The sequence below is a fragment of the Macrobrachium rosenbergii genome, chromosome 41 (assembly GCF_040412425.1).
Source record: "Macrobrachium rosenbergii isolate ZJJX-2024 chromosome 41, ASM4041242v1, whole genome shotgun sequence".
Taxonomy (NCBI): Eukaryota; Metazoa; Arthropoda; class Malacostraca; order Decapoda; family Palaemonidae; genus Macrobrachium; species Macrobrachium rosenbergii.
Genome location: NC_089781.1, coordinates 87,682,776 through 87,697,615, shown reverse-complemented (window position 1 = coordinate 87,697,615; position 14,840 = coordinate 87,682,776). Strand labels below are relative to the sequence as shown.

General features: G+C 37.4%; 1 protein-coding gene across 2 annotated transcripts in view; it reads right to left on the bottom strand.

The window, feature by feature from the left end:
• Positions 1-14,840, bottom strand: part of Top2 (topoisomerase 2) — a 95,460-nt gene that overhangs the window by 52,752 nt on the left and 27,868 nt on the right. For both annotated transcript variants that reach the window (XM_067084561.1, XM_067084560.1), the window contains exon 10: positions 5,736-5,845. In XM_067084561.1, coding sequence (XP_066940662.1) covers positions 5,736-5,845 — 110 coding nt within the window. The remainder of the gene's footprint in view (positions 1-5,735; positions 5,846-14,840) is intronic.

Here is a 14,840-nt window from a genome sequence, read left to right as displayed (position 1 = left end):
GTGTTTTTCTACACTGGACTATCACTAGAAAAAAGAACACCTCTATGGACATCTTTCCCATGGCTGTCCATCGACACCTGTGGACAGCAGGTTTGACTGAGGAGCGACTATCCAGGAGCAAAACCCCATCAGACTTCCATGGACTGACAGTATGTTTCCTCCCAGGTGTAGGAGAGTCTGGCAGGGACTGGTTTAGGAGAGCTGATAGGGCCAGACAGCCAACACCTCCACTACACATCCAGAAAGAAGCCTTTCCAGGCTGTCTGTTGATACCTGGGACTGGCAACAGGCTCGACTGAGGGGGCGAATACCCATTTGTAACCTCCGACCTCCCTTGGACTTCCAGTATGTCTCCTCCCCAGTTATATGGGATTATGACAGGGACCTTTGTCTAGGAGAATTGAGGAACGAGTGGACACCTCCTCCACTGCACAACACTTCACTATCACAAGGTTAACATCTGTTAACCTAGAACAAGACTGGCAATGGCACGAGAAGGAAGCGAGGGAGCCAGGCGTGGGAGCAAGTGGATAAGATGGGCAGGAAGGTTAGCAGGAGAGAGATGGCTCAGATAGTACCAGGATCACAGGAACTGGCGCTGAGTGCCCGAGAGCGGATGCCAAGGCACCAGAGAGTGAGCCCCGAGCACCTGAAGCAGGCGTCTAGTGCCCAATAGCTGGCACCCAGCACCTGAAAGCTGGCATCCAGCGTTCTGCTGTTGGCGGCCGTTGAGCCAGCAAAAAAAGATACGTCTTGTCCAATGGGGAGAATAGAAGGACCGATCTCTGAGACGGAGTGACGCCTTTTAAAGTAAAGGAGCACCAAAGGTCCCTCTTCTTAAGAATACCCATGGCGTACAGACTGGCTAACTCCTGTGTACTATTGTGAATGCCTCTGTCAATACAGGAAAGTACTCCCAAGAGATCTCTTGAGGTAACAAAGAACAATCTCTAAATTTGTGCACCAGAGTGCCCACCGCCCAGTCAGGGAAGCTGAGGAGAAAGCTGATCTAGTCGAGTCGATAAGGCCACAGAAGTCTCCTTGAGACTTCTCACAATCGTAAACGGGAGCTTGGGCACTTTGATGCTAGCTGCTGGCCGCTTGGGCAGATTGTAGAGACGAAGGTGCTGAGTGCACAACTCCTGATGCAGTAGCTCCTTTATACAACGAGAAACATCTCTGTGCCACAAGGCACCTTGGCGCTAATTTATGATCGTTGTCAGAAGAGAATTGTTCAGGGCTATCCCAATGACTACACAATGGGCGCACTGAATTCTTGCCCTTCTTGCATGGAGCAGGGGAAGAAACTCCAAAATCCACTGTACGCCGCTCCAGCAGGCATGACTTGTCCACATAGCGCCAAGCGCATCTGGGACTCAAATCCTCGGAGCTGGAGGACTTACAATGAGCGCTTACTTGAAGGCCTTTCCAACGGCCTTTGGTTGCAGTCTGGGTTCATCAACAGACTGAACCGAGGGGGTGACTGCTCAGAGGCAGACCCCACCGACCTCCCTTAGGTTGCCAGTTTGACTCCTCCCAGGTACTGTGGAGTATGTCAGGGACCTTGGCTTAGGAGAGTCGGCGGGCTGAACAGCCATCTCCTCCACTACCACTGTACTTGCACTGGGTGCCACGTGGCGCCTATTAACTTGAAGCGAGTGTCGATTTTCGACTCCAGACTGACAATGGTGTTGGTGTCGGAAACATGAGAGCCAGGTAAAGGAGAGAGTTGCACAGGTGGAGGAGATGGAATGGGATTGGAAGAAATTACAGGAGCAATTGCATCCGACTTCGCGGATGAATCCTGACTAGCTAAAGCTTTGCTCGATTCCCTAGCCATAGCTTTCCTCTTCCTGTCTCTAGCTAGTTTCTTGATATTTGCATCTAAAGTCATCCACTTCTTAATATCCCAGTCATTACACTCCCCACAACGTAAATTTACTGAACATGTTTGTCCCCTACATGGAATACAAACAGTGTATGAGCCATAACATTCTTTGGTTAGTCTAGTACTGCAGCCTTTGCTGCAATATAATGCTAGCACTACTAGTGTCAGACATCCCAGAAAAGTCTAATACAAGTCCAAAAATGGGCAGTGAGTCCTCAATTAATGATCAAAATTTGCCTAACACTACATAAATTATGTCAAGAGGCTAAGAAATTAAACATTTCACCAATTGAAGATAAGTCAAACAACCAGCAAAGTATAAAGTCCAAAATTCGAGCTGCTGCCAACCACAGCCGGCAGAAACAAATTGAAGCTCTTTGCTATGTTGTACCTTCTCTTACACCTGAAAGTTGGCGGGGCATGTCGCCATAACCATAAACTAGCAGACCCACAATTTCAAAATTTTGAGCTGCCAGTTAAAAGAAACTAATAGCTAAGTAATTACTGGGTTAGTTACTTATATAAAATCAAATTTTATACTAACCCATTAAAATTTTTTACATTTTTACCTCAGCTTTTCCCCTCTGGGGTTTTATGGGGAGAGTTCTCTCCACTCTCCTGTCTTGTACTTTTTCTGCCTTAACTTCCATCAGGTCTAGGTATTAATTTATCCACTTTTTCCATTATTTCCTATAAACTGAATATAGAATTTAAGCCAAAGGCCTAGCACTGGGACCTATGGTGTTATTCTGCACTGAAACAGAAATTGAGTTTAAAGGTTTGAAAGGTGTAACAGGAGGAAAACCTCGCAGTTGCACTAAGAATCAATTGTTAGGAGAGGGTGGAAAGTAAGATGGAAGAAAGAGAATAAGAAAGGAGGTACAGTAAAAGAAAAAATGGATTGCCGTAGGGTCTGAACGCAAGCTGCAAAGAACCTTAAGTAATGCCTACAGTGCACTGCATGACGTACACTGATGGTACTACCCCCATACAAGATCCATTATTTTCTAAGTCTTCTTACTGATCTTTGTCCTCCTCCTTCCATATCTACTAAATATTTAGCACTTGCAGTATTAGTTCAAAGTTTAGATTTGATTAATTACAGCTCTTACGAATTTTTTAAGCTCAATGAAAAATGAAGAAATTAATAAAATTTTCTCAGTTGGCATCCACTGTCAAATTATATTCTGGATATTAACACAAAAAATGTTTCACTGTTAGTGTTACCCTACAGTCAGAACATATAGCGACTGGACCATGTGGGTTTCCCAGCCCGAGAAGAACCCTAAAAGAGTTCAAAGGTCTGGTTAAACAAATCATTTATAACTAACTAACTAACCATGTGGGTTATTCATCAAATTTCCATGTCATATGAGAGTGACTAATTCTAAAAATCAAAATTACTTGTCTGAAAAAATCTAAATTACTTGTCTTTTTGTTTAGATGAATTCCACATACCAATATTTGGCTTGACTTACTTCAATTTTCTGCTATGTACTGACTATAAAGGTTTTAAGGATTATAATTTTAAAGGGTTTCTATGGAAATTCTATATTTGCTCAAAATTACAAAATTTTGAGGCGGTATCTCTTTCATTCTAATGGTTAAACCTATTGTACATAAATTTAGTTCTGACATGAAAACAAAAGCAGTTAAGAAAAAAAATACGATTTGTTGGGTGATGGCTACAAGTCACCTGCCTGATAAGAGATTTGGATCCATCAGTATACAGTATATAGCATCTTCTATGTGGTTAGAAAATGCCAATCAAGCTAAAAGTCAAGATCTATAGCACAGTGATAAGAACAGTTAATGTATGGACCAGAAACATGGGCTCTAAGAAGAAAAGAGGAAGTAAAGCTTGAGAGAACAGAGATGAGAATGCTGAGGTGGATTATGGGAATATTGCTGCTTGAGAAATTGGAAAATGATGAAATAAGAAGAGCAGGCCGAGTAAAGATATCAGAGGTGATAAGAGAGTCACGATTGAGATGGTACGGGCATGTGTTAAGGATGGATGAAGAGGAGGGAGTGAAGGGGGCTTGGGAAGAACCTGTTAGAGGAAGAAGACTGAGAGGGAGACAGAGAATTAGATGGCAAGATAAAGTGAAGGAAGATATGGAGAGAAGAGGTTTGGTGGAGGATGATGCCTTTGATAGAAGGCAATGGAGAAGGTGCATCAGGCAACCGACCCCTTAGCATGGGGATAACGGTGGGAAAGAAGTATACAGTATATAGCATCTTATATGCTCAACTGCAAGCCATTTATTATGTCCTGGGGTTTATGCATAATTTTTAGATAAATATTTCGTGTGTACAAGTTCATACTTATGCATAGTCCAAGGAGGAGGCAGTTCTATAACTGGAAATTCTTATATAAATATTTGACTAAATGAGTCTAATGGCTCTAACTGGGAAAGGCAGTGAATGATTGTATATAAATATCTCTGATCAAAGTTTTCATGCTGGTGAATCACATAGAACTTGTATTTTTACTGCACTATGCATTTTTACTAAGTCCCAATAAAGCATTAGAGACGGTTTGCCCCTGCCAACTTGGATTGGAGAGTTTACAGAAGATTTCAAAACTCCAGTGCATATTCTGAGTCCCTCACCTTGAAGTATATGTAAACTTTCAAAGTTGTATCTGAAGCTGAATTGTAAATCTGACATATATAGTCTAGAATAGATATAACAGTTGCTTTGTACAGCAATGTCAAGGTTGGTCTGTCAACTCCTCAACTTGTGAGATAATTTCTTAATCAAATTTAATGCATTTTTGCATATGGACCAGTTCAGGTGTGTATCATACATTATGCTTAAGAACTTTGCTGTTTGACTGTAAGATGTGATTTAATCTTCAAGTCAATTTTTTTTTTAACTTGACAATAAAGAATTGGAAACCTGCTGAAGAGGTCCATGTGTCTATCTTAACTACAGCACTGATGATGCATTCAGCATATCTCATGTTTGATGGGGTTCCTGTAGAACCCCATAATGAAGCTGACAGACCTCTCAGTCTTCAGACTAGATATAGTATTATGTAAAGTTATACAGTATAACAATCTTAAAGTCTTTCAAGTCTTCCATAATTCCCTTTTGATTATTGAAAGTAAGAATAACACGGAGTAACCCAAGGAGAACCTCACTTCACTAATCAAATAATATAAATTACACAACTTTCTTGTAAATAACAATAGGAAAACTTTTTATACATAGAAACTGACAGTAAATTAAGTTATCCCATAAGTATACTGTACAGTAAAATCTATAACTGATGTATAAGGCCTGCACCTTATTAAGTAGAGACATGGGCACTTTCAGAGAATTAATTCCAAAGCAGTGGTACCAAAATCTGTTGATGTTCGTAACTGGAGTACATTGGGATATTCAAGTTATGAAATGACAAGAGATGATGTGTCCAGATGTTCGAATAAAGACCAAGCTCTTAATATGTGAAATAGTTATGCATGTGATGTGAAAGGAAGAGCAGTTATCAATAGTAGATATGGGAGTAGTATAAAAGAATTCAGTATGAAATCCTGCATTACCATAGACAGGTCACACTTAAAGGTCTGGACCAGACAGTAATTCTGGGTAGAAGATAAGTGTCCCAGACAGTAGAAAGTGGAAAGAACGCAATACACTTCTAACCCTACAAATGGAGTACCTAACAAAAACTAATGATGGCTAGTGACTTTCAAGTTTCAATTCATAATGATGTACCCATCACCTATTGTTTGAGATTTTTATTTTCATTTGACATTTTTCTTTACTTTCCTCTTAGTTTTAACACTTTATTATTATTATGTTTATGTGAGTAGGAAAAACTAAACCTCACACTCACCATAGTTATAGAATGGTCATCCTGAGCACCACTGTAACTGAAGCGAATCCTATGCCTGGACATTTCTTGGAAATACTCTTTAGCCTCCTTGGAAGTGGAGGTACCCAAACCTGAGAAATGCAATACACCATAAAAAAAATGCAATAACTATAAAAAAAAAATTGGCTGACTTTCAAGAGAATCCAATATCTTCCTGTAATCATTACTATTATTTTTTATATAAATTTCAAAGGACAATCACATATCCATAATGTCTGATATAGCAATACCTCTCCACATATACATACATACCTAAATCACTTATAAATGTTAATTAACTTGGTTAGACAAGTAAGACACAGCACACTTCTATATTAACAATATAGTCAGCATACAGATCATTCCAGAAATTCCATACTATTTAACAGTGGGAAAAAAAAAAAAAAAAAAAAAAAAAAAAAAAAAAAAAAAACTTTTGCAAGAACAATATATTCAGACTAAAATGTAACCTCTGATCATGTGAATTATGGGCTTTTTTATGAAATAAATCTATTCAGTATTTGGCACTATGTTGTTACACAAAACTAACTGGCACTATATGTGAAAAAGAAGTACTTGAAATAATTACATTACTTAAAATGAACAACACTGACTAAAAGAAAAACTACTAAACTTAAGAGAGAATTAAGTTGGTAAATTTCTATTTGCTTAATATTTACCAACAATACTATGCATACCATTTAATTTTTTTTTTTACTAAAAACCATATTTTCCTACAAAATTAAACCTAAATAACACTACTATATGTGAAAGACTTTAACCAGAAATGTTCAACTGTCCAGCAAGCCAACACTAATTTCATTTCAATGCGCTCACCTCTATCATGAAGCGTGAGGGGGAGAGCACTGGGTGTTGAAAAACATGTTGTCATGCCAATGTATTATTTAACAAACCCATTAATAAAAAAAAAAACACTACAATTGCAATTTAGGAGGGATGGTAAAGCAAATAACGCCCTTAAGAGAATAAAATGACCCATATCCTTTCCAACCGGTAGTTTGTGACCCACTAAGACTAAGTCCCAATGAGTACACATTACATAATACAATGCCAGAAAGATTCTGTCAACTGAAGGTACAGCTTTTGGCTCTCACAAGACATAGAATACTATCCTCAGAATATTAAAGCATGGCAAGAATTATAAGGAATCTAAAAACAAGCATCCTTTGCTAAAAGACTGTTTTGGCCACAGACTCAAGACTGGCTTCCCCCCCAAAAAAAATAATGGAATCCAGACACTTCACCAGAAAGGGCAAGAATCTCCCTGACATGCTGAAAGGAGTCCTGGACGATCAGGAACACTGCTCTCACAGGAAAAAGAAGGTTTTCCTCAGATAAAGTCAAGGCATGAATAGCAAAAGAAATTCAAGTACAAGCAGCCTCTGTTAAGACTTCATTTTGCCAAACAATTCTGTGGCAAACATACAAACCAAAACAGACCAACAATTGGAATGAAAATGCATGAAGCTTGCAGACATGCTTACAGGCAGCCACAGAAATCAGGAACAGTATTGGGGGTCAAATCAGGGAGGGAGGTGTCTAACAGGCATTCAAAAGGAGCCCTAGTGGGGCTCCACAGCATTAAATTCAACTTGGAGGTATAACAGAAGCCTGTGAAATAACCAAAATGATGAAACAAGTCAGAAGTACTTCCATTGGGGAATGCTGGAAGAAGACTGATGACAGAGCAGGGTAATAATTTTATACAGCTGAGATAGAGAACTTGATAACATTCCTCCAGTACATGAAGTCAGATATCCCAGGAACAGAGGTCTAGAGAGAGAACCAGTTTGTTAACTCTGTTGAGAATGTCGGTGCACAACACTGCACTTCGCGCTCGTCATCTGTTTTTGTTATGTTTAAGTTGAGGCGGCCTGAGGGAAGCGTCACAATGTAGGCACTTGGTAGGTCAGATCTCCGAGGTAAATAAAGTCAGTTTTTTATATCTGCCTTTGATTTCACCTGCCACACTGGTCTACACAATCAACACAGTTCATCAGAAGCAGCTCCAAATTTAGCTCACTTTCCCTAGTAAAGGACAGTGGTAGAGGACCTGCAAGGAGAGGTAATAGCTTAGGCAGCAACCTCCAAAAATCTACTTGCTTTTAGAACATGATGACATTTACAATGATCATTCAACTGGAGGCAGCAGCATTGCAGACAAGTAATCCTCATCTGCAGAAACACAAGGCTTAAGAGTCATGATCACAAAGTGACGATTCCAATGAATCACCAAATGTAGAGGCAGGAGCCTGACACTTGTACACACACCCCTCTTGTGCAAGTGACAATGATGCAGGATTTTCCATTCCTTCCCTTACAAATACACTGGTGTATAACTGGTACTAAATGACCTCCCAAAATGCAAGCAAAAAAACTTAAAACTATCAACTTCTGGCATAAAGTAGAGACAATGAATATTCAGCAAATTTGGAAATGTGCTACTGTAGATACTTATGCAAAAAGCATAAGAAATTACCAGATTCTTTTGTAACACTTGTCTTTTTGTAATTTACTGGAGTATGAAATGCAAATAGTAATGTCTGTCATTACACATCACATATATGAAAGCAATTATTGAAACATCATTTTGTTGGCATATTTTATTGCAAACTTTAGCTTCTAGCAATGCACTTTCAAACGAAAATTAGAAATCTGCTTAGTTTACGGCACGGAAACAGTTTATGCGGAGCAAAGTGCATGCACAATTTATCATGGCAGCAATGGTTTTAGTGTCATATTCCATTTACACCTTCATGCTTGTAACTGACATGATTCATATAAAAATATTGATGACAATACACAGGATGAGCAAATACAGCATTCATGACTTATGGGTATGCTAATGATATACAGTAATACCCCGAATTTCCTCGATTCGAGTTGTGGAATGCACAGACACGTGAACTTTTCATTGGAACCTAACTATCATACACGAGTTTTTCACAGACAAGCGAACATTTCCAAATACAGTACTGAGAAACCTTGCAAAAGTGCTTGTTTTTAATTTTTTATGTAATTTATAAGTTTTCAAGCTTTAATGTAAATTAAATCACATTAAATAATAAAAGTAATAATTTCTCTCTCTCTCTTTTACTGAGATGAGAGAATTTTTATAGTACATGTATATGTTTGTTTGTTTCGTATGATAAATAAATTTTTTACCTAATAATAATTACTAATTTTCAAATAAGATTAAATATAATAATAATAATGATGATAATAATAATAATAATAATAATAATAATAATAATAATAAAATTTGTATGTGATATGTATTTTAAACAAACAAATATTTTTCCCTCATCTTCTGTAAGAAGCTCAAGGGCAAAAGCTGTCAGACATGTCAATTTAACATGACAAGAAGGGGTAGTGTTGCTGATTATTGGTCAAAGGTTTCTTGTAATTCTCTCTCTCTCTGTGTGTCCGTAATAATTCATAAAAAAACTTCACTCTCTTACGTAAGGACAACTGTTATCTCTCACTCTCTCTCGTTCGTAGTTAGCGCAACCTACGTATTACTGTTTCTCTGTATGTCTTTAACTGTACAGTAGATAATTGTAAATTTATCTAATTTTACCTGTACCATTTACAAATTGTAAATGCGCCGTTCTAAAACATAGACATAGAGCATTTCAGAACAAAGAGAAAGAGACAGAATAAAGAAGTTTTAAAAACGAGGTTGATAAGACTTCTAAAAATAGATCAGTGGAATGGGGGGAGGGAGAAATAGTATAATCTTCACACTCTCCTATATTCTTACACTAACCATTTACTTCTTTTGTTAACGGTAACATATTAAGCTAACTTTTAAATGAAACTACAGAAACTTTAATTTCACTTAAAAGTAAGTTTAATACTGAATTTCCATCTTTTGAAATCTAACATAAGAATAACTTCTCTCTCTCTCTGATGTTATTCTCTCTGTCTCCGTAATAATTCATCAATAATTCAACTTGATATTTCAAGTAAGGACAATCTCTCTCTCTCGTGTTATTTCCTCTGTCTCCGTTAATAATTGATAAATAGTTTCACTCTCTTAAGTAAGGACAACCTTATCTCTCTCTCTCTTGTTCATAGTTAGAGCTCGCACATTTTTACTACTTATTATTTTTCTGTACGTCTTTACCTGTACAGTAAATAGTTTAAATTAAACTAACTTTTAAAGGAAATTACAGTAACTTTAATTTTATTTAAAAGTTAGTTTAATACTGAATTTCCATCTTTTGATATCTAATGTAAGAATAACTTCTCTTTCTCTCTCTCTCTCTCTCTCTCCCTCTCCTGTTTCTTTTGTCTCCATAATAATTCATAAATAATTTAACTTGATATTTCAAGCAAGGATTCTCTCTCGTTATTCTCTCAGTCTCCGTAATAACTGATAAATAATTTCACTCTCTAAGTAAGGGCAACCCTTATCTCTCTCTCTCTCTCTCTCTCTCTCGTTCATAGTTAGTGCTCACACATTTTTACAATTTATTATTTCTCTGTACATCTTTACCAGTGCAGTAGATAGTTTAAATAGATCTAATTTTACCTACTGTACCGTCTATGAAGTGTAAATGCGCTAGTGTGGCGAGTACGTTCTAAAACATAGACATAATAACTAACAATTGTATTAGTAAAAATAAAAAACACTGTTTGTTCATGATAAAGCATTTCAGAACAAAGAGAAAGAGACGTAGAATAAAGAAGTTGTTAAAGAGAGGTTGAGAAGAATTCTAAGAATAGATTGGTTGGAAGGGGAGAGACAGAAATTCTCTTCCAACTCTATTTTTATGTCAACCATTTTTTCTTTTTTCAAGGGTAATGTATTCAGCTAACTTTTAAATGAAATTACAGTAACTTTAATTTCATTAAAAGTTAATAATTTGGGAGCATGATTAGGGTCATATTTAGTGTTTAAACTTTAGAAATCAGCATTTACTAGCATTTTTAGAGACCGTGCCAAACTTACACAAAAATTCACCTTGCGCGAGGGCTTCTGGAACCTAACCTCATGTAAGTTCGGGGTATGACTGTATCTCAAAAGCAAAAACTTAAAATAAGTATATAATCTAATGAATGTCCAGTCTCAGATAACGAATGCTCAACTACAGATCACAAGTCAAAATGGCTGATCCCACTGCCAAGATTCTATAGATTTTTTATGGCGGATTCAACCATCAAACATTGAGCCTTGGAAAGAGGAAAAGTCTTTGGGCCTTACACTTATTCTCAACAAAGTCTAAATTAGAATACAGCTGGGATGCTTCACAAGTATCTAGATCCCAAATCATATCACTAAAAAAAATTTAAAAATCAATAACAGGTTGCCACACTTTACTACCTTGATGCACTCGTCAATATCAGGCATCCAATAATTCAGCACTTGGAAGGGGCTTGGGATTATTATTACCTAAACTTCAACATATCAGTTACTGATTCAGAGGTTTGCTGTTCTATCTCACCCTCTTTCTAGTTAATGCATAATTCACAAGGTTCATAAAAAACTTCAACATATCAGTTACTGATTTGGAGGCTTGCTGCTCATCTCACCCTCTTGCTAGTTAATGCATAATTCACAAGGTTCATAAAAAAATCTAACTCTCACTATAGTATGAGCTGAAGTTGGACAGCAGTGGGAGATGCAAAACAATAAAGATGAGGAGCATACAGCAGAAGGTTGCAGCTGAAGACCAACAAAGCATGTGATAAGCCCTACTCTTAGAGTAGACTTAGCAGTCCAAAATCACTTTTTAATATTAACAATGTCAACTTAGTGCTTTCAAAGCTAATCTTCATATCTGTCTGTTAGGAACAATCGTTTGTCGATTGTTCCCTTAGTGGATTGTTGCCTCCTTTGTTTTTGTTTGTTTTTAATTACTGGCGAGTTGATGTCTGTTGGATGGCGTCAAACTTCGTCAGTCAGGTTCTGGAGGGCGAAACGACTGGTGGTCCAGGGCAGCAGCGAGTCTAGTTGGGGTAGCAGCATCAGTTATTCGTTTTGAGGATCAGTCATGGCAGCAGAGCAGCAGTGGAGAGTGTTTGAGGACGAGATGGTTGCCGTGTCGGCTCTGTCATGGTCGTCGTTATCGAAGGAGGACGTCAGTACTGCCATAGGGACGAGGCGGTTGTCGTATCGGCTCTGTCTTGATCGTCCGGCATTGGACTGTGGTCCTCATTGTTTGAGGAAGTGTTCCTGTTTGCTTTGTGCATCAGTGCTTTGCTGCTCTGCTGTTAATTTAATTGTATTATGCTACCTGTTTTTTTTACTGTTGATTGCTTACTATTATTATGCTGATTATTTCGAGTTTGTTATTAATTGTTGTTAAGCTCCCCACTGTCATTTATTATACTTTTCATATATTGCTGTTACTACTGTATGCTGCTTTAGTGCTATTTTGAGCCATCTATTTTTGCTCCTTAATTGTGTGATATGACTATTAACTTACAGTATTTAAAAGTTTTGATTCATTTGACTTTTTTTTTTTTTTTAATGTTATGTATGTTAATCATTGTTTCGTGTGTTTTTTTGAACCTTGACTCACTGTAAATATGTAAATAACTAATTTGTAATAAACTAATATTAAGGTAACATTTTTTGTATTTGTTCTGCTCCTCCTCCTTTGTTTGTCACCTCTCGTCAGTTATTACAGCCCAATTACTTGTTTCTTTTAGAACCTGTCGATCTCGAGAGGCGAGATCGGGCGACCTTTGGCCAGGGTTGGTTCTGTTTTGGCTGGCGGGGTGTGGCAGCAGGGGAGAGTATTTTGTCTAAAAAAAAAAAATTTTTATTGAAAATCTTTTTTTTCTGTTAAGTGGGAGGTGTTAGGAACAATCGTTTGTCGATTGTTCCCTTAGTGGATTGTTGCCTTTGTTTTTGTTTGTTTTTAATTACTGGCGAGTTGACGCCTGTTGGATGGCGTCCAAACTTGGTTCTGGAGGGCGAAAGCGACTGGTGGTCCAGGGCAGCAGCGAGTCTAGTTGGGGTAGCAGCATCAGGTATTCGTACCTGAGGATCAGTCATGGCAGCAGAGCAGCAGTGGAGAGTGTTTGAGGACGAGATGGTTGCCGTGTCGGCTCTGTCATGGTCGTCGTTATCGAAGGAGGACGCCAGTACTGCCATAGGGACAAGGCGGTTGTCGATCGGCTCTGTCTTGATCGTCCGGCATTGGACTGTGGTCCTCATTGTTTGAGGAAGTGTTCCTGTTTGCTTTGTGCATCAGTGTTATGCTGCTCTGCTGTTAATTTAATTGTATTATGCTACCTGTTTTTTTTTTACTGTTGATTGCTTACTATTATTATGCTGATTATTTCGAGTTTGTTATTAATTGTTATTAAGCTCCCCACTGTCATTTATTATACTTTTCATGTATTGCTGTTACTACTGTATGCTGCTTTAGTGCTATTTTGAGCCATCTATTTTTACTCCTTAATTGTGTGATATGACTATTAACTTAGTATTTAAAAGTTTTGATTCATTTGACTTTTTTTTTTTTTTCAATGTTATGTATGTTAATCATTGTTTCGTGTGTTTTCGCCACCCAGAACCTTGACTCACTGTAAATATGTAAATAACTAATTTGTAATAAACAAATATTAAGGTAACTTTTTTTGTATTTGTTCTGCTCCTCCCTCCTTTGTTTGTCACCTCTCGTCAGTCATTACAGCCCAATTACTTGTTTCGTTTAGAACCTGTCGATCTCGAGAGGCGAGATCGTAATATGTCTCTTCTGATATCCCTCAAGACCCCTACACAAGAACACATTTTCCTGCGTTAGTACTACACTATATCATGCTCACAAAATTACAAAAGCATGAGAGGATTTCTACTGCTGACTAATGTACTAAAAACTGCACACAGTATAGCCTACACATACATTTACACTGAGCCAAAGACTATGATAAAATTTTTTAAAAAACCAAGGCAGATACACATTCTCACTACAATGTAACGTACAAACAGCCAGGTAGAATAATGACAACCCCTTTTTGAGACAATTGTTATGCATTTTCTTTCTATTAACTTTTCTTCTCAGAAAAGTCTGGTCTACAGAAGACCAGCTTCCACATATAAGGCAAGGGTAACCTATGGATTTATAATAGTATGAACACTAGTGCAACTTACCCCCAACATACTACAACTATTAACCCTTAAACGCCTATTGGACGTATCATAGGTCGACTAAAATTGTCTGTTGGGTGTCGAGTGGACATACCGTATGTCGACTACAAAAATTTCAACCTTTCGGTCAACTTTGACTTGACCGAAAATGGTCAAAAACGCAATTGTAAGCTAAAACTCTTACATTCTAGTAATATTCAATCATGTACCTTCATTTTGCAACAAATTGGAAGTCTCTAGCACAATATTTCGATTTATGGTGAATTTTTGAAAAAACTTTTCTTACGCACAGGCGGTAATTCAGCTGAAAATTTCATAAATTCTTTCGTCATTCTGTCGTAATTTTTGCACTGCTCTATATTAGCCGTTACATAAAGTTTTATATATGAAAATGTGTGCAATTTCATGTACAATACAGCAAAATACAACCCATGGTTGTAGTTTTTATCAGTTTGGAAATATTTTCATATAAACCACGATAACTGCCAAAATTTCAACCTTCGGTCAACTTTGACTCGACCGAAATGGTAAAAAAAAGCAATTGTAAGCTAAAACCCTTACATTCTAGTAATATTCAATCATTTACCTTCATTTTGTAACCAATTGGAAGTCTCTAGCACAATATTTCGATTTATGGTGAATTTTTAAAAAACTTTTTCTTACGTCCGCGCCAGAAATTCTTTTCGTCACGTTGTCGTAATGTTTGCACTGTTTTATATTAGTCGTTACATAAAGTTTTATGTATGGAAATATGCGCAATTTCATGTAGAATACAACAGAAAATAACTCATGGTTGTAGCTTTTATCAGTTTTGTAATATTTTCATATAAATCACGAAAACTGCCAAAATTTCAAGCTTCGGTCAACTTTAACTCGACCGAAATGGTAAAAAAATGCAATTATAAGCTAAAACTCTTACATTCTAGTAATATTCAATCATGTACCTTCATTTTGCAACA